This window comes from Myxocyprinus asiaticus, chromosome 33, assembly GCF_019703515.2.
Source record: "Myxocyprinus asiaticus isolate MX2 ecotype Aquarium Trade chromosome 33, UBuf_Myxa_2, whole genome shotgun sequence".
Classification (NCBI taxonomy): Eukaryota; Metazoa; Chordata; class Actinopteri; order Cypriniformes; family Catostomidae; genus Myxocyprinus; species Myxocyprinus asiaticus.
The window spans coordinates 34108566-34131843 of record NC_059376.1 but is presented as its reverse complement, the minus strand read 5'-3'; the positions used below and the strand labels follow the sequence as shown (position 1 = coordinate 34131843).

Below are 23278 nucleotides of genomic sequence, written 5' to 3'. Positions count from 1 at the left end.
CTATAGCAATGGAGTGGAGGCAGTGTGTTATGCCTGGGAAACGAGCCTCGGCCTGTCAGCCTCACTGTTTGTATGTGTGTGTGTTCTGACATTCTGTTTTAAGACTTAATTACACAGTGGAGAGGTGTGTGTGTGTGTGTGTGTGTGTGTGTGTGTAGTCAGGTTTTGCCTATACATTGTGGGGACCAAACTTTTAAAAGTAAGCAAAGTAAGAGTTAAACTTTATGTTAACATAATTTTAGTGTGATGGCGTAAACCAGATTACAGGGGTTACCAGCATTATGTTGTCATGACAATGAAGTTGTAATATTGCATATAACTTTACACTGATAATTTTAGTAAGCAATTTTATTACACTAAAATCATGCTATAAGTTTTATGTATTGTGCTATACTTGTGAAACAGTACTGGCCCCATTCACTTCCGTTGCAAGTAATACTGTAATCACAATTTTTGCTTTTATAAAAAAAAAATAAAAAAAAAATAGGGACGAGTTGTAATAATTTTGGTGTTATACCACGGGTCTGTTGAATGCTTGATTCTGATTGGTTCATGGACGTTCTAAGGTGTGCAATTATTTTTCTAGGAAACGCACAGTTATAAAGTATTTCCAGGTCTTGATCGCATAACGGTTATATTATTTAAATTATTTCAGTTATTTCTAAGAGCCCTACAGGCAACCACAACAAAATAACAAATTAAAACAAAGTCTTTGGTTAAAGTAAATCGGTTAAGAACGTCAAAAAATGTCTCAAATATATTACATTTATTTCAATTTCAGTTAAAAGTGCATGAGCGCGCACACACACACACACACGCATGCACTACCTTTTTACTCCAAAGGCGAAAAGAAGTGCATCCTCCATTGCTAGTTCTAACGTGACATTTTTGAATTAGCAACAAAGGTTTGAGCTGTATCAAAGCTACATACACTTGATCAATACAACAGTTTCTATATTATCTGAAATATCTGTGGGAAACACCCTCGTGATCCCCCTTTCACACACACACTCCCACACTCATGGACACACAGACATTGTGGGTTGGGGAGTAACAACATACATGTAACGGGATTACGTATTTAAAATACAAAATATAAGTAACTGTATTCCACTACAGTTACAATTTAAATCATTGGTAATTAGAATACAGTTACATTCAAAAAGTATTTTGATTACTGAAGAGATTACTTTGCATTTTATTGACATTTGTTTCATTTAATATTTAGTCCTTTCAGATGGAAAACATTTATACATATAAATGATGCAATCCAAAGTGCATTTGAACAGCGGTGAAACACTTTCTTATGACGTGATACATTCATACGAGCAGACAGAGAAGTAAGTTTGAAGTAAGTTTGGAGCAGAAGAAATAGAAATAAACCTTGTGTAAATTGTCAGCTTTACGCTAAGCTAAAATGCTATTTCCAGCCATTTTACATGCACGTTACCAGGTACGATCATATTTTTTTATCAAGAAAATTCACGTTGGATCATAATTTCTTTTTTTCTAGTAAGACCTCTGATATTAGGGCAAAAATAGTATTCTTGTTAATAATATTTTTATTGTTTTCCCGTAAAAATATCCAAAAATCCTTAAAACAACATCAATTTGATTTATCTTGTTTTAGAAACAACACTGCATAAGATATTTAGGTTTTTTAGAGAATGTATTTTTAACATGTGTAGAGTTTTTATAGTCAAAACAAGTGAAAAAATCTACCAGTGCTGAAGAAGTAATCCAAAGTATTTAGAATACATTACTGACCTTGAGTAATCTAATGGAATACGTTACAAATGACATTTTACAGCATGTATTCTGTAATCTGTAGTGGAATATATTTCAAAGGTAACCCTCCCAACCCTGGTAACGCACACACTTAAGGCCCAAACATACTCGTGAGAGTATGCTCAATCGTCAGCATCTATGGCATAATGTTGATTACGTAAGGAGTAATTAATAATAAATTATTAACAACACTGCACGTCGGGTGTGCATTATTTTTAAACAATTTAACGGTCCGTTGTCAATTATTCCTTACGTAATCAACAACGAGGACATTTTTTTAGGTTTCAAATTTAATTACAATGGTATTATGCTATAAATGTGGTTTACGAGGACATTTCTAGTGTCCCCATAATTCAAATCGCTTAAAAAACACACTAAACTATGTTTTTTTAAACATGAAAAATGCAGAAAGTTTTTGTGAGAGTTAGGTTTAGGGGTAGGGTTAGGGGATAGAATCTATAGTTCGTACAGTATAAAAATCATTATGTCTATGGAGAGTCCTCATAATGATAGCCGCACCAATGTGTGTGTGTGTGTTTTTTTTTTTTTTTAAATCAAGTTTAGGCATGGATAACTGGCCCAATGGAAAGATGTCTTTGTGTGTGAGTGCATGTACTGTATATTTATGTGTAAGGAAGCAAGCCCATTTATTGACAGTAAATGTGTTTGTTTTTTCGGTGTGTCCTCTGATGAGCCATAATCTCAGTAATTCCTGCATGCTGATGAGAACCATCTCACTTTCAAGGCTAAAAGATGACTCCTCAAATTTTCAAGAAAGCATCTAATTATGTTTGTCTCAGAAAACTTTGCCACCAAGCTGAGCTGGCGTTGAGCTTATATGAAGACACCACCAACAAATACACACAGACACACACAATACCCCACAGGGAGATCTGCTCAACACTACAGTGGTTTGTTTTACGAACTAATCCCTGTTGATTTGACCCCATATGTATGTGTTCCTAAGCGTACTAAAGAATAGTGCCTGTGGCCCTGTCCTGAACTGCTCTCCCACCCTACATATGCTCACTCTGATTAATGAAGCTCTACAGTGTAGGGCTCTACACATGGACAGTCACAGTCCAGAACAAGCAGAGCATCAGAGACAACAGAAGAGGAAGAGCAGACTCAGCCTAGTTAGAGAAAACACCAACAAAGAGATAAACCCATGCTTCTGTTTTTACCCCACTGTGGTTTATGGGGAGGTGTTTGCATGGAGAGAGAGTGAGAGAGAGAGAGAGAGAGAGAGAGAGAGAGAGAGAGGAGAGAGAGCGGAGACTTTAAAGGAACAGTTCACTCAAAAATGAAATCCGACCAGGACCGACCTCTCTTTGTTTCACGCTCTTGCAGCACTTGGATACTGGACAGAATGTGGATGCGATGAAGGCGACTTTGGACCCCCAAACCCAATAGATCCATCTCTGTGAGGTGCAACAAGTCCTAAAGAGACAGAGACAAAAACACAGAGATGGGGTGCATAAGTGTATATATTGACAATGACAAGGGCAAGAACTAGCGGCAATCTAGCACTCAGACACACACACACAAACATCACTAAAGCATACAGTTAAAGCTAGCAAGACGTTATTACGGCCTGTGTCTCACCACTCCTCAAAGTCTGACCTTGTATGGCTTTCAGAACAATACATTCCTTCTGCTTCTGTCAGAACAAAAACACACAGCTTGTGTTTAAAGCGACATCTCTGCTTTCATTGTTCCCGGCAAGACAAAAACAAGAGTTGTTTAATTGAAGGTTGTGCGCTATTTTTTGCTGTTTAGCATTTACAGCGCACATGCCATAGCATTCTTCGCTAAATAAACAGTAGCAAAAGAGCACTGCCACTGCAAATTAGGAATTCTGGGACAGCCCGTATTTTGTCAATGCAATATTGGGAATTGTGGCTGCATTCTGATTTGCTTACTATTCATCCTAAACTATCCAATATTATGATTAATGTTTGTTCGGATGATTTAGTATTTCTGTGGATTTTGCAAAGTATGCATCCATGCTAACAATGCCTAATTGTTTTTCCAATGAGGAGGTCTGTGCCAGTTACTGAATATATACAGTTTTTTTTTTTTTTACTATATTAATTGCATGTATTGACTTTTTCAATTGTGGTTAAACGGCAATGAATGTGAAGCAGAAACTTTCAAAGCTGTTTTTAAATGTATGAAGCAAGGGATTTCATAAGTTCAAGGGATAGTTCACCCAAAAATGGAAATCTTGTCATTATTCACCCACCCTCATATTGTTCCAAACCCATATGACATTGTTTGTTCCATGGAACACAAAAATAGAACCTCAGTCACCATTCAGATTGACTGCATTTTTTTTTTCATACAATGAAAATGAATTGTGACTGAGGCTAACATCCTGTCTAACTCCATTTTGTTCCACAGAAGAAAGAAATACAAAACCATTGAAGTACTTTTATTTGCATAGTAGAAGTATGAGAACTTTGATACAGCTGTTTTGTTGTTTTGATAAAAAAAAAATGACTTTAAGGTGCACTCAATAACTTTTTGCTCATGTCATCTTAGACTTACAGTTACACCTAGAGGTGTGGATGCAGCATCATTCAAAATCAATAGTTTTCAGTTGCAGATGCCATTGTAGATATTCACTATTCACAATCAGCCATGATTAATTTAATCCAAGAGTGAAAGTGTCCAATAAAAAGATGGTTACTAGTGAGTAGTATTCAGCTGGTCATGTGATTGTAAAATGGCAGCCCACATGAGGGCGCCCCTCCCCCATGTAGAATAAAACAGCTTTCATAAGGTTACTAATATGAATAGAGTCCTCATCTCATGTGAGTGGTTATGATTTTATACATATGTTCCATAATTACAATGCATTTCTTTAGGAGTAAATCTTTTTTAATGGGGGCAAAAATTACTGAGTGCACCTTTAAGTGCTAGTCATCCTAAATATTCAAGGCTTTTACGAAGATATTCATAAAGAATAAAAAAGAGGATCCATGTGAAATTTTGCATTTGGGGGTGCTATTGCATTGAATTGGTGCACTGAGGTAGACAGTGTTGATCTAACACTGGAGAAACAGTTGAATGCTGCATTACTCTCTTTGTGTGTCTTATCTCATCTGCTCCAACAGTCCCATCCAATTGATTCAACCCAGAATCTCTGACATCAGCAGCGAGCACTCTTTTCCCCTGTGCTGTCTCTGTTTTTCAGGTTCGTTAGGGGAAAGAAAGAGAGGGTAGAAAGAGCAGAATACACAAAGAAAGCTAGTGAAAGACAGAGGGCCAAAAAAGTATGTGTGTGAGAGAGAGAGGGAAAGAGATAGAAAAGAGGGCATAAAATATGCTGGTAAGGGCCCACTGTTCATCTGCCTTCACTATTTGTAGCCCACAACTGAATCTAACAAGCCATGACAAATTCCAGCTGCAGTCTCTGCACCATCAAACTCTTTATTTACCATGTGTGGTCTCATAGCAATCTCTTATTCAGGGACTTCAAAAACATCTCACTAAGCAGCTATTCAGAAATTTCACTTGATGTGTTACTTTGTTGTTTTGGTCATATGTTTGTTGATCTATTGTTGATTTTATGCCAGCGTCCTACAGGTGGGTGATTTGTGTTTGTGTCTGTGCCCACAGATACTCACACAAGAAGCCATGATCTAAGCATAACCTGCAGATTGGTCTTAAAAAGAAGTACTGGTGATGGTATCAGATGCCTTTGATATAATGTTTACCATGTTCATGTGCCTTGGTATTACCATGGTACCCCAAGGTACTTCAAAGAATATCATGGAACTACCAAGGCCCATGTCCAAAAAACATGATATCAAAAGCTGTGGTATTCTCATTGTAGATGTCCAAAATATCATGGTACATTATTACCATGGGGGCCTTTTTTTCAATATTCAGTCTTAAAGTGAAATATGATGAAAACCGACTTGTGAGGACAATTTCAGCAGTCCAGACTAGTAAGACTAGGCTCATAAATCTGCAAAATCACGTTTTGTTTTAAATCTATATGAAAAGATTTTTGTGAGGGTTAGGTTTAGGAGTTGCATTAGGGGTAGGCAAATACCATTACCTCCAATTAAAAAACATTGTGTCTATTAGATGTCCTTAATAATATAGTGCAACAAACCTGTGTGTGTGTGTGTGTGTGTGTGGGTTTGTGTGGTTTACAAGGACATATTTAAGGTTACATATTATGCTATAAATGTGGTTAATGAAGACATTTCTAGTGTCCCCATAATTCAAATCGCTTAAAAAACATACTAAATGATGTTTTTTTGAAAATGTAAAAATGTAAGACGTTTTTGTGAGGGTTAGGTTAAGGGGTAGGGTTAGGGGATAGAATCTATAGTCCGTACAGTATAAAAATCATTATGTCTATGGAGAGTCCTAATAAGGATAGCTGCACCAACATGTGTGTGTATGTGTGTGTGTGTGTGTGTGTGTGTGTGTGTGTGTGTGTGTGTATATGAGTCAGAGATATTCACTTAAATGAGTAACAAATTAAAGGGATCCCTGATGTGTATGACTTTCTTTCTCGAAAAAGGGATGAAAAACATATCAATATTAAGTCCATGTTTCCTATAAATTGTCCTCCCAGCCCTGTAGGTGGTGTTATGCACAATCAAATGCAAATCAACAAAAACAAAAGAAGAAGAATGTTAAAGTGAAAGTGGAGATTTAAAGTAAAATAAGGACTTAAATATTGATCTGTTTCTCACCCAAGCCTATCATATGGATTCAGAAGACATGGATTTAACCACTGCAGTCATATGAATTACTTTTATGCTGCGTTTTGGACCTTCAAAGTTCTGGCACCATTCACTTTTATTGAATGGACCTACAGAGCTGAGATATTCTTCTAAAAATCTTTGTTTGTGTTCAGCAGAAGAAAGTCATACACACCTGGCATGGCATGAGGGTGAGTAAATGATGAGAGAATTTTCATTTTTTTGGTGAACTATCCTTTTAAGGGGAAAACAAGTCTTTCTCTCTTTCATCAGTGGTTTAAGTGGTAATGGATATGGTAATAGCTATTTTATAAGTTCTATTCTTCACTCAGGCCTCACCGCTTCTCCCTGCACTCCATTCGTGAGTTGGAATTGGTGAAATATGATTCAGCATTAATGTGAATCACACAGCGTAATCAGGGTGCGTATAATGGAGCTTGTGGAGCATGGCACAAGCAAAGCCAAGGTCATAGGTTAGATTCCTCAGAAATACGCATTTATAACACAAAATACACATCACTTATTAAGAAATGATGTAAAGCTTTAATGCACCATAAGTCACTTTGCCCAATGCATAAATGTAAATGTAATTTCATTCTGAATGTTGAATTAAATGTCCTTTTTTCTAGCATCGTGAGCTGGTTAAACACTAACTAATGTAGAACATTTGGTTGACAGTAACTGCTCTTATAAATATTATTTGTAACATTGTAAATTGTTTGAGAGCAACTGGACTACTTTTTAGGGCATTGAAAAAAAGCCACCTGGGGCTCATCATCTGTTTAGGTTATGATGAAATTCAAAACAGGTGGTGGTGGAGATTTTTCATTACATATGATATCACAATAAATTTTATGACTAGATCAACAGAGAAAACTGAGAGCATAGAAACTCATCTTGGTGGCAAATATTTTATTGCACACTACCCTTAGATAAATGCAGCTGCACCAAGGTATACTGTATCCATATACCATGGTACATACATGGTACTCCAAGGCAATCTTAAGAATATCATGGTATAACTATCATGGTAGTATCCAAAAATCAGGGTAAAATATTTTTTGCACTTTTAATGGGATTCTTGAAACGTATCATGAATCACCATTAAGGATAAACAGATAAACAGTAAAGTGTTTGTGTGTGGCCTGCAAATGTGAAGTGTGCTACTGTTTAAAAGCTCTGAATTGCTCAGTCGTGATCAGATCTTTTCTGGTAAACCTTATGGGACACTGCTGGCTAACTTTTCTGTGTAAATACAGAGGTAAGTCTAATGTTTAGGATTGCTGGTGTGATTAAGGTCTTCTGTTGGCTGTAGCTTCAGGGGTAAGCTTTAGCACTAGGGTCAGATGTGTATCAGAGTCAATCGTGCGTACTGGCATCTGTAAGCCAGGAAAGTACTTTTAGATTCTCCTCTTTACTGCTGCTGTTTAACGTACTCTCATTCCAGGTAGAATGTGCTGCCAGGAAAACATGGCTGAAAATACTGGTGTCAGATCAGCTGCTCTAAATTCAGTTAGATGGAAGTTTATCCAACAGATGGATTTAGCAGAGTTTAATGCTATGAGTGGAATCTCAGCGTGCTTTCCCCGTCCGACCACAGAGTTTGAATTACACTTTTCTCTATGGCACTTTTCAAAGATCACTCAGACTGACAACTCCATAATTTGTTTATGATTATAATAAAGACGAACAGAGCACGTCATGCAATTTCAAATTATGGTGTTTGAATAATTGCATGGTACAATTAATGCTGTAGTGTGGTATGCACGCAGCATTGCATGCATGCCCGTGTGAGTGCATACACATGCACGCATATGTGTCTAAACACACAGTTTGTGCTAACTTTACCTCCACTCCATCATATTCCTCATCAAAAAGCATGCAGTATTGAGGTAGCCCCAGCTGACTTAGCCATTTCGTGATGGACAAATGCTTCATGGTGTAATCTTCACCCAAAAGTTGCCTCAAAAATCCCTCAGAATGGAAGGCTGGAAGAAAAACAAGCATTATTAATATTAGGATATTCAGTTAATAACTTATTTAAAATGCAATATACTACCGCGGTGATTAACAAGCCATTAATATTAAATTAACAAACACCACAAAACAGTGTTTTTCTAACTTTTTAGGTCAAGTGCCAACTTTTGGTGAAATCAGAAATGCCAACTAGTTAAAACAATGTTCCCTTGGATTTGTTCAGCACTGAAAAAAGAAAGTTTTGTCTTTCAAACAATACAGCCTAATTGTTATGTTTCTACTCCAAACCATTGCAGAAATATAATCATTTAAATATTGGCTGATATAATCCATTTTAGTCACTTTCTTTCTTAAGTGCATAAAAACTCAAAATGTTTTTTTTTCTGGGTCAAAGTGACTCAAAATGATGAAACAGTTCGAATTTGTAAAATACTAAAAAACTGAAAATGACAATAAAAAATAAAAAGAGCATGTCACAAATTGACACGTTTAAGGATTGTGTTTGTATTGGAGGCAACATATAATTCTCTATTTTGATTAATGTTACTATTCCTATAATTAAATCTTGTCTTCATGAACGCTTAGTTTAAGGGCAAACAGAAATAGTATCTCAGCATTTTTGTTGACCGTCACAGATTTTAGCCGCTCTCGTTTTATAAAACAAATGAATATAAAATTGTGGAGGAGCACGGACTCTGATCAGTATGGCTGTGCCAGTGCACTGCTTGGACACAAAGTCATAGACACAAAAAGATATATTAAAATTGCATATTGTTTTTGCATATAATGCATAATTGCATATAATGGTACAGTATATTGTAATTTAATGAAATGACATTTTTTTAGTATTTAGTATAATGTCGCATACAACAGTTTGACAACCAATGCCTTGAAACAATAATAAAACTGCTGAGACGACATTTTAAAACATGAACCCCAAGTTAATTCCTGGGGTTCAAGTTGAAATAACACTGCCTACAAATGCATAAATGGATAAAATGTTAAATTTAACTGTGAGATATGTTACTGTTAGACCAGTTAGATAATGGTGTTGTTCAAACCACATCACGTTGTTTCCTTATATATTCCTTGACTTAAAGGTTTACCGGAAGTTCACCCAAAAATGAAAATTCCCTCATCATTTACTCACCCTCATGCCATACCAGATGTGTATGACTTTTTTTTTCTTCAGCAGAACACAACCGAAGATTTTTAGAAGAATATCTTAGCGCTGTAGTTCCATACAATGCAAGTGAATGGGTGCCAAGATTTTGAAGCTCCAAAATCCACATAAGAGCAACATAAAAGTACTCCAGACGACTCTGGTGGTTAAATCCATATCTTCTGAAGTGATATGATGGGTGTGGGTGAGAAACAGATCAATATTTAAGTCCTTTTTTACTATAAATTCTCCTCCCTGCTCAGTAAATCTCCACTTCATTTTCACATTCTCCTCCTTCTGTTTTTGGTGATTCATATTCTTCGTGCATATGGCCCCCTACTGGGCAGGGAGGATAATTTATGATAAAAAAAAGAATTAAATAATTATCTGTTTCTCACCCACACCCATCATATTGTGTCTGAACACATGGATTTAACCACTGGAGTCATATATGGATTACTTTTATCCAGGAGGGTGAGTAAATCATGAGAGAATTTTCTGAGTGAACTATCCCTTAAATATTTTTAAGTGACATGACATGTGAGTCATTTATAAGTATTGTCTTCAAGTTCAGACACAATTACACACAGCAAATAGTACAACATTTTCTGCGATCAGATTTGACAGCTCATAATATATGTAAAAAATCATTAGCCACAATGCTCGGGTTACAACATTCTGTCTGCACATAAATTGTACTCTGTCAGCCCTGAGGGTCCACAAATACAAGAAAGCACTATGGTGAACAACGCATTTCTTACAAAGAAATCTAATAAGCAGTTTTAACAGGTTATAATAAAGATTTTGGAATATCCTTTATGATTAAGAAGTGATTCACAATGCCCCTTTTTCACACTAATGTGTGTTGGGTGGAGCACATGTCAGTAAATGCATACAGTATGAGAATGTTTAGATGTGTGTGTGCATGAATATGGAAATCCTCTCTCTAACTGACTGTGAAACCTCACTAGATTTATGGTGTTGGCATTTGCTTTAATTACTATATGAGCCAGCTTCTCTCAGTTTAATAGGTAATTTATGAGAGGGCAGCATTTCTACTCTCTTCCTCCTATAAAAACGTAAAGTATTATCTGTCACAGCAGCAGAACTTTCTCATCCATAAGACTTGATGTCTGTGGGCAGTGAGTTCACAGGTCAAAAAGATGCATCTCTTCATTTTAACAGCATGAATTCCAACACAAAAAAATGACCACCAAAATTTAGAGAAACTGAATGATTACAAATTGGATAAGGAAACACAATGTTCTTTCAGATCTTGGCAAGATACGACCAATCAATTAAAAGAACACCCAACGAGGAGGCCATTACAGTTTTTAGTGTGTGTATATATGTGAAAGGCAGACAGCGATAAAGCCATTGTGGGCTTTGTCAAGGGCTGTTCCTTCCAACCACAAAGCCCACTTCACAAATCAAACAGACCAATCATATGCTGAACATCATCTCATTATCTATTTAGTATCTCAGAGACGTAGATCCCATGGGGACATGTACCCCCAACTTTGGGAAAACATAGATTTTTAAAGATATAAGTGTCAGGACACGCCGATTCCATGGGTTTGACTTCTGCAGTGAAATGCTGGGTAGCCCCGCCCACTGTGAAATGTAATTGGTCCACATCCACCACCTAATAACTTGTTCTTAAACTTCAAATATTCTGACTGACTGTGATTGGGGGGTGGGGGTTGTTCAAATCCCTAACCCTAATACGATGAATAGTAATAGGGAGCCTTAGCAAGCACAGACTAAAAATATTATAAAGTCGTAGCGGTTTGTTTCATGACTGCAGTGGGGACCTCTTGTTTGGACATGTTATCTTTACACTTGCACTCATTCTGTTTGGACTGTCTGGTGGATCACACTCCTGCTTATTAATACCATCATTCTGGACTATACTTATTGCTTGGACTCTGTTGTTTGTAATAAGTATATCGTGTTTGTTGTTAAATTGTTTGGTTTGCTTGTTTTGTTTGCATGTTCTTTTATGTTTAAGCATTGGCTGAAAGCACTATATAATGTAAACATGTTATTCTTATTATAATTATTAGTGCTAGTGCTTCGGTCAACATGTCACAGTTTATCATGTGCTTTCATTGGGTTATTGACATGACAGGAGTCTTTATCTAATGTCAATCTACATAAATTTCAACATAGTTCTATAAAGTTCTATTCATGTCTTCATGTGTAAAACTTTTTTAATTTGCAAAAACTTACTGAGTGCACCTTTAATCTTGGTTAATGTTCATTTAAATGTATTCTGTGGTTCATTATTAGTTCATAATGCATTAACAATACTTAATTTCATACTTAATACAAATTATATTAGTATATGTTCATATTAACATTAAGATTTATAAAATTTATTCCTTATCAAATTACATAATTTCATCACCAATCAATATTTTATGTCCATGTATTTACAACCCCAATTCCAAAAATGTTGGGACTGTGTAAAATGTAAATAAAAACAGAATGCAATGATTTGCAAATCTCATAAACCCATATTTTATTCACAATAGAACATAGAATACATATCAAATGTTTAAACTGAGGAAATGTAACATTTTAAGGAAAAAATAAGGTCATTTTGAATTTGATGGCAGCAACACGTCTCAAATAAGTAGGGACAGGGCCATGTTTACCACTGTGTAGCATCCCCTCTTCTTTTAACAACAGTCCATATATGTCTGGGAACTGAGGAGACCAGTTGCTATTGTTTTGGGAGAGGAATGTTGTCCCATTCGTGTCTGATACAGGATTCTAGCTGCTCAACTGTCCTGGGTCTTCTTTGTCATATTTTACGTTTCATGATGTGCCAAATGTTTTCAATTGGTGAAAGGTCTGGACTGCAGGCAGTCGACTCGGACTCTTCTACTACGAAGCCATGCTGTTGTAACAGATGCAGTATGCGGTTTAGCACTGTCTTGCTGAAATATGCAAGGCCTTCACTGAAAAAGACATCACCTGGATGGAAGCATATGTTGCTCTAAAACCTGTATATACATTTCAGCATTGATGGTGCCTTTCCAGATGTGCAAGCTGCCCATTCCATAGGCACTAATGCACCCCTATACCATCAGAGATACAGGCTTTTGAACTGAGCGCTGATAACAAGCCGGATGGTCCCTCTCCTCTTTAGTCCAGAGGATGCGGCGTCCATGGTTTCCAAAAAGAATTTCAAATTTCAATTCGTCTGACCACAGAACAGTTTTCCACTTTGCCTTAGTCCATTTTAAATGAGCTTTGGCCCAGAGAAGACGGTGGTGTTTCTGGATCATGTTCACATATGGCTTCTTCTTTGCATGATAGAGCTTTAACCTACATTTGTGGATGGCACGGTGAACTGTGTTCACAGACAATGAGTTCTGGAGGTGTTTCTGAGCCCATGCAGTGATTTCCACTACAGAATCATGCCTGTTTTTAATGTAGCGAAGATCACAGGCATCCAATATTGATTTTCGCCCTTGTCCCTTGCGCACAGAGATTTCTCCAGATTCTCTGAATCTTTTGATGATATTATGTACTGTAGATGATGAGATGTTCAAAGTCTTCGCAATTTTACGTTGAGGAACATTATTCTGAAATTGTCCCAAAATTTGTAGATGCAGTTTGTTCACAGATTGGTGAACCTCTGCCCATCTTTACTTCTGAGAGACACTGCCTCTCTAAGATACTCTTTTTATACCCAATCATGTTACTGACCTGTTGCCAATTAACCTATTTAGTTGCAAAATGTTCCTCCAGCTGTTTCGTTTTAGTAACACTTATTTTTCCAACCTTTTGTTGCCCCCGTCCCAACTTTTTTTGAGATGTGTTGCTGCCATCAAATTTAAAATTACTTTATTTTTTTCTTAAAATGTTACATTTCCTCAGTTTAAACATTTGATTTGTTTTCTATGTTCTATTGTTAATAAAATATGGGTTTACGAGATTTGCAAATCATTGCATTGTTTTTATTTACATTTTACACAGCGTCCCAACTTTTTTGGAATTGGGGTTGTATTTATTTGGTTAGCAGCCGTGTAATAAGAGGGATAATGCACAGTCAGTCGGTTGTTTTCGCAAAATAAACCCCTTCAGGGTGATACAAGTCCCCTCTGCTTCGCGCCGGGGTCCTGATCACCCTGTCGGGGTTTATTGTACGATAACAACCGGCTGACTGTACAGTATCCCTTACATAAACTCTGAAAGGGGTTTATTTTGCAATGAGGACCAGCTGACTGTACATTATCCCACTTATTACACAGCTATTTACCGCATACTGTAAATAATTAAATAGACATGAAATAATGATCTGAGTTGAAATTATGTTATTATGTAAGAAGAAAGAGACCATGGAGTCTCCAGAAACACCCTTGGAGTTCTGTTGGTGTTTATATTGCGAAAAGGACCACCTGACTACTCCGTATCTCGCTTACTACACGTCTACTTGCCAAATAAATAAAAAAATGCACATGAAATATTGATTTGAGTTAAAAGTATTATATTTGCTTATGTATAAAGAATGCAGAGTGAGGCAAGAAGTAGGAATGATGACTCACAATACCCAGATGACCAGTGAAATATCACTTTATCCCTGTATGTGTGATCATTATTCAGACAATATCAGGCCACTGAATGCAAGATTGACCAATCAGAATTGAGTATTCCGGAGAGCTCTGTAATAACCAGCGCTCGAAGTGAGCTGTTATGCTTATTGTAAAGTGTTACTAATATTTAGGTGAATAAATCAGCCAGTTTTACAACTAAACTCATTGGTGGTCTTTCCCCTTGAACTCTGAATCTCCAGTCAGGAAGATCAAGACACCCTTTTTTCAAAGCAATGAACCCTGATCCACTCTCAAACAATAGGCAATAAAAGCAGCTGTGGAAGTGGTGGAACATGGCCAATAAAACACTGCTAGGGCAATACAACAAAAAAGTTGCTGTTAATCCAATATGGCTCAGAGGCCCAGCTGTGCTCGCAGCCGATGTAAAACCCATCCCTGGGGTGAAGCAATCAGAGGAGTTGCTCGTACAATTGCAGGGCGATTTATTCCTGCCTTGAATGTCAATGCCCCCGTGACCACATAGAGAGATGTATGGATGGGATCACACCTCTGAAGGCAGGCTGTTTGTCTGACAAGAGAAGGCTGAGAGTCCTTGCAGCATTTAAAGCAAACAAATGCCTTTCTCTTTAATCGGCAGGAAGTTGATTCTGTTTTAATGATATTCAAGCCATTAGGTCCAATACACAGCTTGCCATTTAGTGTCGAGCGATTCGATCCAATGCACTTGGCTTTGTGCAATGAATAAATTCAGAGAACGGACTAAAAGCTGCCTAATGTAAACCCAAATGTATTTTAGGTAAATCAACTAAACTACAATGCCTTTTGCCAGTGTCAAAGGAAGCATCCTCCCATATTAGCAATAAAGCATCAGAAATGTCACATTTTAGGAATCTATCTATGAAAATTATGATGGTGCTGATGAAGTACAGTCGTTTGATTGACTTTCATCCAATAGATCATGCATCTTATGCATTTGCATTCAATCTTCTTGAAAGCAATGATGCATTGCAGATACATCCTGACAAGGCTTAATCACATTTAGGGTTTAGTATGCGCACACACACACACACACACAAACAAGCATATCAATGTCATATATGCCTGTGAATCTTTGCCATCGCTAAAGTCCTGAATGAGATTGTTTTCAACTACAATATTCCTCCAGCACTCCTTTAAGTCAACATTTCTCATCTGTTTGTTTACTGCATGTTCCAGAATGAGATTAGAGTTGGTACTATATAGTATATTAAAACTGTCTTAGATATCTGCATGAGTTCTGTGATGTAAAAGTCAGGCTTGACTCATTCATACTCCTTCCACCTCACTGTTATTACCATGTGTATAGCCTACATAAACATACCAAAAGGGGAAACAAGGCTCCAAAAAAGCATGCAAGAGGAAATAATTACTGCACACTGTGGGCTTGAGGCACGTGAAGCTACACACTGTGTTGCTTTGAACATCCTGTTTGGGATGTAGAAGCCCACTTCCTTTTTCCTTTGTTGTAGTAGCAGATTCAGGTTTTGGAGGGAAAGGAACAACAGAACTGCCTGGCTCTGTGGCACTTTGTATTTTTATTTTCATTTCACTTTGGCAGAATTTTAGTTATTTTACAAAACAGAATGAGTTTAAAGTACACTACAATTCTAATTGTGGTCAACTAGGAATAGCTTATGCCGCAATGAAATTTCTGTCATTATTCACTCACTTTATTGTTGCTCCACCTGTATGAATTTATTTCTGAAGGTGAATTTTTAAAATGTTTTCATAGGATTTATTGACCATAATGACAGTGAATAACGACTCTGGTCTGTCAAGATCTTGAAAAAACAAAACACTCATGACATCATGTTGCTCATTTGGTCACAAGATGCGATGAGAACCCATGAAGCTTTAATTTATTCATGTACTGTAGTGGCCGTATTTTAATTCAACGCTTTATTAATGATTTGATATGAGAGTGAATAACGACTTAAATTTCGTTCTTTTTATACTTTAGCTCCAGTCAGTTCTTTAATCACACACACTGTGATGTAAACTGAAGTAAGATTGTATCTCCATCTGAATACTACCAGTTCTCTCCAGGCCTGTAAACAACGCACATGGGGAAACTTCATGTAAACCTCATCAAAAGTCTAACATTCTCTTTTCTCCAGATGCTTCAGGATGCTGTTGCCTGTTGTTTGCTGCATCAAGACTCTAGGGATATTTGTTTCAATTAAACAACATGTTTACCTGCACCCCAAACATAAAAAATAATAGAACAGTACAACTCATTAAGGGGTTTTTATCATTCCAACCCAGTGTTGTTATTTTTTTCACTGAACACATGAGGAATTTTGAAGAATCATCATGCAGTTCTTTTCCATACAACAATAGTTCATAGTGACTACATCAGTCAAGCTCCAGAAGAATCAAAAAACAAAAACAAAGTGTAAACATACCTTAACAAAGTGTAGGGAAATTGTTATATTATTTTACTAACAAGCCACACATTGAACAGGTGGAGATGGACGGAGCTATTTTTGATCTTGATACCACTGATTAACGATGTCAGTCCATTATGAGATAGCAAGATGTGACTGGATATCAGCATTGAACTGTCAGATTTCAGGATAAGAGTGAAGATTGAACCCAGAATTCAATGACATCATTGTTCTGAGTTCCAGCATTCCAGAACAACACATGTGGGAGATCTTGCAATTCAAGAGCTTCCAGGCTGCACACATCAACACACATATGAAAATGAAAGCACACCACTTTGTGTGTGTGTGTGTGTGTGTTGGTGTGCCTAGAGAGAGAGATTTTGTTTTTTATTATTTTTTTATTTTTTTTATCCCCTTTTCTCCCCAATTTGGAATGCCCAATTCCCACTGTATAGTAGGTCCTCATGGTGGCGCGGTTACTCACCTCAATTCGGGTGGCGGAGGACAAGTCTCAGTTGCCTCCGCTTCTGAGACAGTCAATCCGCGCATCTTATCTCGTGGCTCGTTGTGCATGACACCGCGGAGACTCCCAGCATGTGGAGGCTCATGCTACTCTCCGCGATCAACGCACAAATTATCACGCACCCCATTGAGAGTGAGAACCACTAATCGCGACCACGAGGAGATTACCCCATGTGACTCTACCCTCCCTAGCAACCGGGTCAATTTGGTTGCTTAGGAGACCTGGCTGGAGTCACTCAGCACACCCTGGATTCGAACTCGCGAGTCCAGGGGTGGTAGTCAGTGTCAATATTCACTGAGCTACCCAGACCCCTGCCAGAGAGAGAGATTAAATAAATGCTGTGACATATTAAGTTGTGGAATACCCTCTGTGATAAAGATGCAGGCAGAAAGCAGGTATTTCAAAAATGTGTTCGTATATTTTAATTTATTGTGTTTGTAAAGGTACATATTCCCTTCATTAAAATGCCATATTTTAAGATATTTTGCTATTTTATAGCAATCAGTCACGACAGTGTGGTGATTTTGTCTGCTCATGTAAGACTTACGTGAAGTGTGTAAGCAGATGGTTTGTACAAAATGTTTCTGTTCTAGTAGTCTTCTCTATCTCATGTTAACGTTACAAATAGTGGGGAGTTAAGGAGGAGACAGGCACCACTCTCTCCCCATCCACCCCTACTAATCTTTGCTTTCACCATCAGCTGAACAGCTCACCTAAAGTACATTTAAAGAATTCGAATGCAATAAAAACACATTTGTCTGTCTGACCTCAGAGACTGAGGATCAAATGATTTTTGGACATGCTTGCTCTCACATTACTTAAAGCTGCATTGTGTCATTTCTGCACCACTAGCGGCACCAAAAAGAAGTCACCTTATTTGGGCACCGCATACTCAGCTCATAAATTATTTGATTTGAGAGTGAATAACAACTTAAAATGTTATTTCAGCCAAAAATTAAATTATCTTATCATTTACTCACCCTCATGCCATCCCAGATGTATGATCCCTTTCTTCTGCTGAACACAAACAAAGATTTTTAGAAGAATATCTCAGCTGTGTAGGTACCATGTGGATGGTTATCTGCACTTTAAAGCTCCAAAAAACATAGACAGTCGTATAAAAGTAGTCCATCCGACTCCAGTGGTTAAATTAATGTGTTCTAAAGTGATACGATCACTTTGGGTGAGAAACAGATCAATATTTAAGTCCTTTTCACCATAATTGTTTGCTTCCGGTTGCTCTCCAATGTGCATCCATGAGGTGATCCATGAGGTTATTAATTTAATCACTGGAGTCGTATGGATTACTTTTATTATGATTGTCTGTGCTTTTTGGAGCTTTAAATTGCTGATCACATCCACTTGCATTGTATAGACCAACAGAGCTGAGAATTTCTTCTAAAAATCTTTTTTGATGCTCTACTTTTTTGATTTTTCTGTTCAGAAAGTCAAACACATCTAGGATGGCATGAGGGTGAGTAAATGATTAGAGAATTTTTATTTTTGGCTGAACTATCCCTTTAAATTTCAGTCTGTCCACTACACAAATAGATCACATTGCTTTTCAAACAGAAAGGTAAACTATAATTTCATGGTGTTTTAATTTTTTTAAACGATATATATATATATATATATATATATATATATATATATATATATATAAATAAATATATATACAATATATATAATATATCATTTAAAAAAAATTATATTTAAAATATATATATATAATTTTTTTTTTTTTTTTTTTTTTTTTGTGATCCAAGGACGAAAGACAGTTATACAGGAATGCAAGACAGAATTTTCATTTTTGGGCGATCTGTTCCTTTAAGGATTAACTTTTATTGGATAAACAAATACAATTATGCTGACTAAGTAATGTGTTGATGGTGATGTACTGTATGCATGTATAGATTCAAGTATTTAAATCAACAAAGCAACAGTAACAAAAAACAAATAGCAACGATATTTATGCAATATTTACACTGTACCCATGGAAAGTCTTTTTTATTCACTTTAGCATGGAACAAAGATTAGTGTGTTTTAATGATCTAATACTTCCTCCCTCCGCACTGCTCCTGAGTTTCCCAGCATGTTTTGTATTGCTCTGCCCGAGGAGGAGGATGGTGTTCCCTGAAGTGCCTGCTTGATTCACAGCATACCGACTATGCCTGAAGTGCTAATCTCTTGTCACAGTTAGGCTAATAACATTCTCTGGCAAGGCTTGATTCATCCTCAAAGACAGTTTGCCAGATATGTTTGCTATTACAGCTGTTTGGAATACAGTAAGTAGTGGCTATAGGGCCTCTGGTCCACTATGTGTGTGAATTTCTTTAGGGAGTTGAAAGAAATTAAATAATGTTTCTTATGGGCCAATCTTAAGCATTTAATTTGTGCTGTAAACTGTCTTTTTTTATGGAATGCAACTTAATTGATGTAACACGCAATTTGCACGCACATCACTTTCCTATTAAGATACTTGTAAAGAAATATGTTTTGGTTTTGTTTTCCAAAAATCTGATCTCAGCTTGCAAGCAATAAGCCTTATTCCACAAACAAACAAGGCAAAAGTTAAAACTGTGATTTCATGTTTTTTTCTGAGCAAGAGCATCCTCAAACTCAATATCAAAACTTGGGAATGTGACCCCCCCCCCAAAGATTGCTATTAGTTCCAAAGGGCAAATTCTGGACAAGACCAAATAATACTTTAACATGAGCTGAACCATATTGTAGCATTCTAGGTTTCAGATTCCTTTCATTTCAATTAAGTGCAAAAGTTATGATAACTCACATAATTACGTTATTTTTAAGCGGATCAATGTGTTCCATGTATTCAATATTTTCCTAGTCCCTCATACATTATAAAGAAAGCACTGCTTGTCTTCAGGACTCTATATTACAGTTGTGCTCAAACGTTTGCATACCCTGGCAGAAACTGTGAAAATATGGCATTGATTTTGAAAATATGATCATGCAAAAAAAAAAAAAAAACTGTCTTTTATTTAAGGATAGTAATCATATGAAGCCATTTATCATCACATAATTGTTTGGCTCCTTTTTAAATCATAATGATAACAGAAATCACCCAAATGGCCCTGATCAAAATTTTACATACCCTTGAATGTTTGGCCTTATTAAAGACACACAAGGTGACACATACAGGTTTAAATGGCAATTAAAGGTTAATTTCCCACACCTGTGGCTTTTTAAATTGCAATTAGTGCCTGTGTATAAATAGTCAATGAGTTTGTTAGCTCTCACATGGATGCACTGAGCAGGCTAGATACTGAGCCATGGGGAGCAGAAAAGAACTGTCAAAAGACCTGCGTAACAAGGTAATGGAACTTTATAAAGATTGAAAAGGATATAAAAAGATATCCGAAGCCTTGAAAATGCCAGTCAGTACTGTTCAATCACTTATTAAGAAGTGGAAAATTCAGGGATCTCTTGATACCATTCAAGGTCAGGTAGACCAAGAAAGATTTCAGCCACAACTGCCAGAAGAATTGTTCAGGATACAAAGAAAAACCCACAGGTAACCTCAGGAGAAATACAGGCTGCTCTGGAAAAAGACGGTGTGGTTGTTTCAAGTAGCACAATATGACGATACTTGAACAAAAATGAGCTGCATGGTCGAGTTGCCAGAAAGAAGCCTTTACTGCTACAAAGCCGCAAAAAAGCCCGTTTACAATATGCCCGACAACACCTTGACACGCCTCACAGCTTCTGGCACACTGTAATTTGGAGCGACGAGAACAAAATAGAGCTTTATGGTCACAACCATAAGCGCTATGTTTGGAGAGGGGTCAACAAGGCCTATAGTGAAAAGAATGCCATCCCCACTGTGAAGCATGGTGGTGGCTCACTGATGTTTTGGGGGTGTGTGAGCTCTAAAGGCACGGGGAATCTTGTTGGCAAGACGAATGCAGCATGTTATCAGAAAATACTGGCAGACAATTTGCATTCTTCAGCACAAAAGCTGCGCATGGGACACACTTGGACTTTCCAACACGACGGCGGGTTTGGGAGCTAAAGTATATAAGAGGCTCCTCAGCTTTCTCACTTTCTCTATTGTACACTTACCTTTATGGCAAGAGTCATGCTAAAGCCAAATAACTTGGCCTCTGGGTTCCAATCCAGTTGGATACACTTATTTTAATTTCTTAAATGGAAGTTTCCTGAAGCAGCAGCGTGCCATAAATGCAATTTGTACCCAATGGCAGAATGGCAAACGCTGATCCAACAAAGTTCTAACACTTAATTGACAGAGGAACCAAGAGGATAGATCATTTAGTTTCACAGTGCACCGCAACTGAACCCGTGAGGCATTCAGCCAGTGTCAGGAGACTCAAGGTGAGGAGAGCGTTCTCTCCTAACTGAAGAACCTACTGATATCACTCTCGAGACTACATCAATGCATGCCTTACTAGCAAAAACAAGCTCCACTCCAAATCAAGCTATTTTAATGCACCACGCACTCATACACTGTAATTAAAGGGGAAAAAAGCTGAAAAAAATAACAAGCCTTATCTTGTAAGACAAAAATGTCTTGCCTATATACAAGTGCCAAGATACAAAAATGACAAGCCTTTTCTCCATACCTTGTGAGGATGGGTCTGTCACCCATGAACAATAATTTCAGTGAAATAAGGTCACTGTTCTGAAGGAGAAATATTCATGCAATATCTAAAACATGCACGGGCCCTTTCACAACAAAATGTGCAGAATGAATTTTAAATCTGAACTCAACCGACAAAGTTTAATGTCATTTCTAATCGGCTTTAAAAGTTACTAATCAAATCATTGCTGGTCACGTTATTTTATACAAGTCAAAAAGGTCAGCAAAACACAAACAGAATAGTTGGAAAACTCACCTTGAAGTTCCCGCGCAAGCGTTTGTACTGATGTAACTGGCGTTCTTCTGTCAAAGTTAACCAACTTCCTCTTGAAATCGCATGTGTAAACCTTTAAGACGCTCAGATGTTAGACACTCGTTCTGTGTGTGTTCCCTGGCTGCTGCAGCTGCCCTCCTCTGTGAAGAAAGCGGAGCGATGCTGACTAGTGACAAATCCTAGAGGGATGCGATATGCGCCTGCTCTGAACGCGCTTTCACTGGATTGCGCGCAGAGATGCTGCGTCTACAGGACTTCACTGCAAGCGCGTGTGTTTGAGCCCGCAGTGCAGCGCGAGCTTAGAGTGCTGAAACTTTCGCAAACGTGTTGACCAACGAAGCTCTCTACGCTGTATTAATGACATTACTGACCAACACACATCAGAGAGATAGCAGCGGGTTTTTCCTTTGAAAAAACTAATTTAATTACTCTTAGCTCACACTTTTATCCAAAGTTAGGGGCCGTTCACACCCAACACATTTTGGCGTCCTTCCGCGCTGTTTTTGAATTGTTGTCCTATGTAAACACGTACTACTAGAAGGACGTTTTTGACGTTGCACCGTGTCTCGCACCGGAGCGCTGCGTTTGTAGACGCCGTGTCATGTTAAAAAGAGCTTCAACTGTTAAAAACGCCTCTCAAAACACCTGCGTGCGTTTTTTTTTTTTTTGTTTGTTTGTTTTTGCGCATGACCGTGCTCGGTGTGAACGGCCCCTTACAGGATACACTATTTGCAGGGATAATTCCCCTTTCAGTGTCTTGCTCAAGGGCACAGTGATAGTTTGATCACTCTTTCTATGGTTTTGGTGTGTGGAGAGCCTGCAGACAATTTAATAAAATGAGAAATTAATTGTATTATTTGGTGACGCACAGAATATAAAGGAAGAGCTTTTTCATGTACATTATGGGCAAAAAAGTTTGCGTGATGTTGTAGACTATAGGGGCTTATTATCCAATAAAAAATGAAGAATTTATGAATAACAAATGAATATCTGCATGATGAGAATGATATCATCATGCATTTAAATTCAATAATTATATGCATTTATTAATTATACACATTTGAATTTGTCCCAGACACAAACAGAATATCTCTTAAATGCTTTTCAGGTACAGCATAGGATATTTGGTTAAAGTACACATCTTTAACCATCTTTGAATATTGCACCATGCAGTTTATCATCTAAATCCTCATATCCTGACTCTAATTAAACTTA

The 23278-nt window shown here is 37.3% G+C and overlaps 1 protein-coding gene across 3 annotated transcripts in view; it reads right to left on the bottom strand.

The window, feature by feature from the left end:
• Positions 1-22269, bottom strand: part of LOC127424467 (breast cancer anti-estrogen resistance protein 3 homolog) — a 105448-nt gene extending 83179 nt beyond the window's left edge. The window contains exons 1-3 of one of the 3 annotated variants that reach the window (XM_051669721.1): positions 22046-22269; positions 8364-8503; positions 3114-3228 (exon numbers count right to left, since the gene is read on the bottom strand). In XM_051669721.1, coding sequence (XP_051525681.1) covers positions 3114-3228; positions 8364-8453 — 205 coding nt within the window. In that variant the 5' untranslated portion in view covers positions 8454-8503; positions 22046-22269. Of the gene's footprint in view, positions 1-3113; positions 3229-8363; positions 8504-22045 lie in introns of those variants that run through there. The other 2 variants (XM_051669722.1, XM_051669727.1) reach the window with 2 other exon arrangements.
• Positions 22270-23278: the final 1009 nt, after the last annotated feature.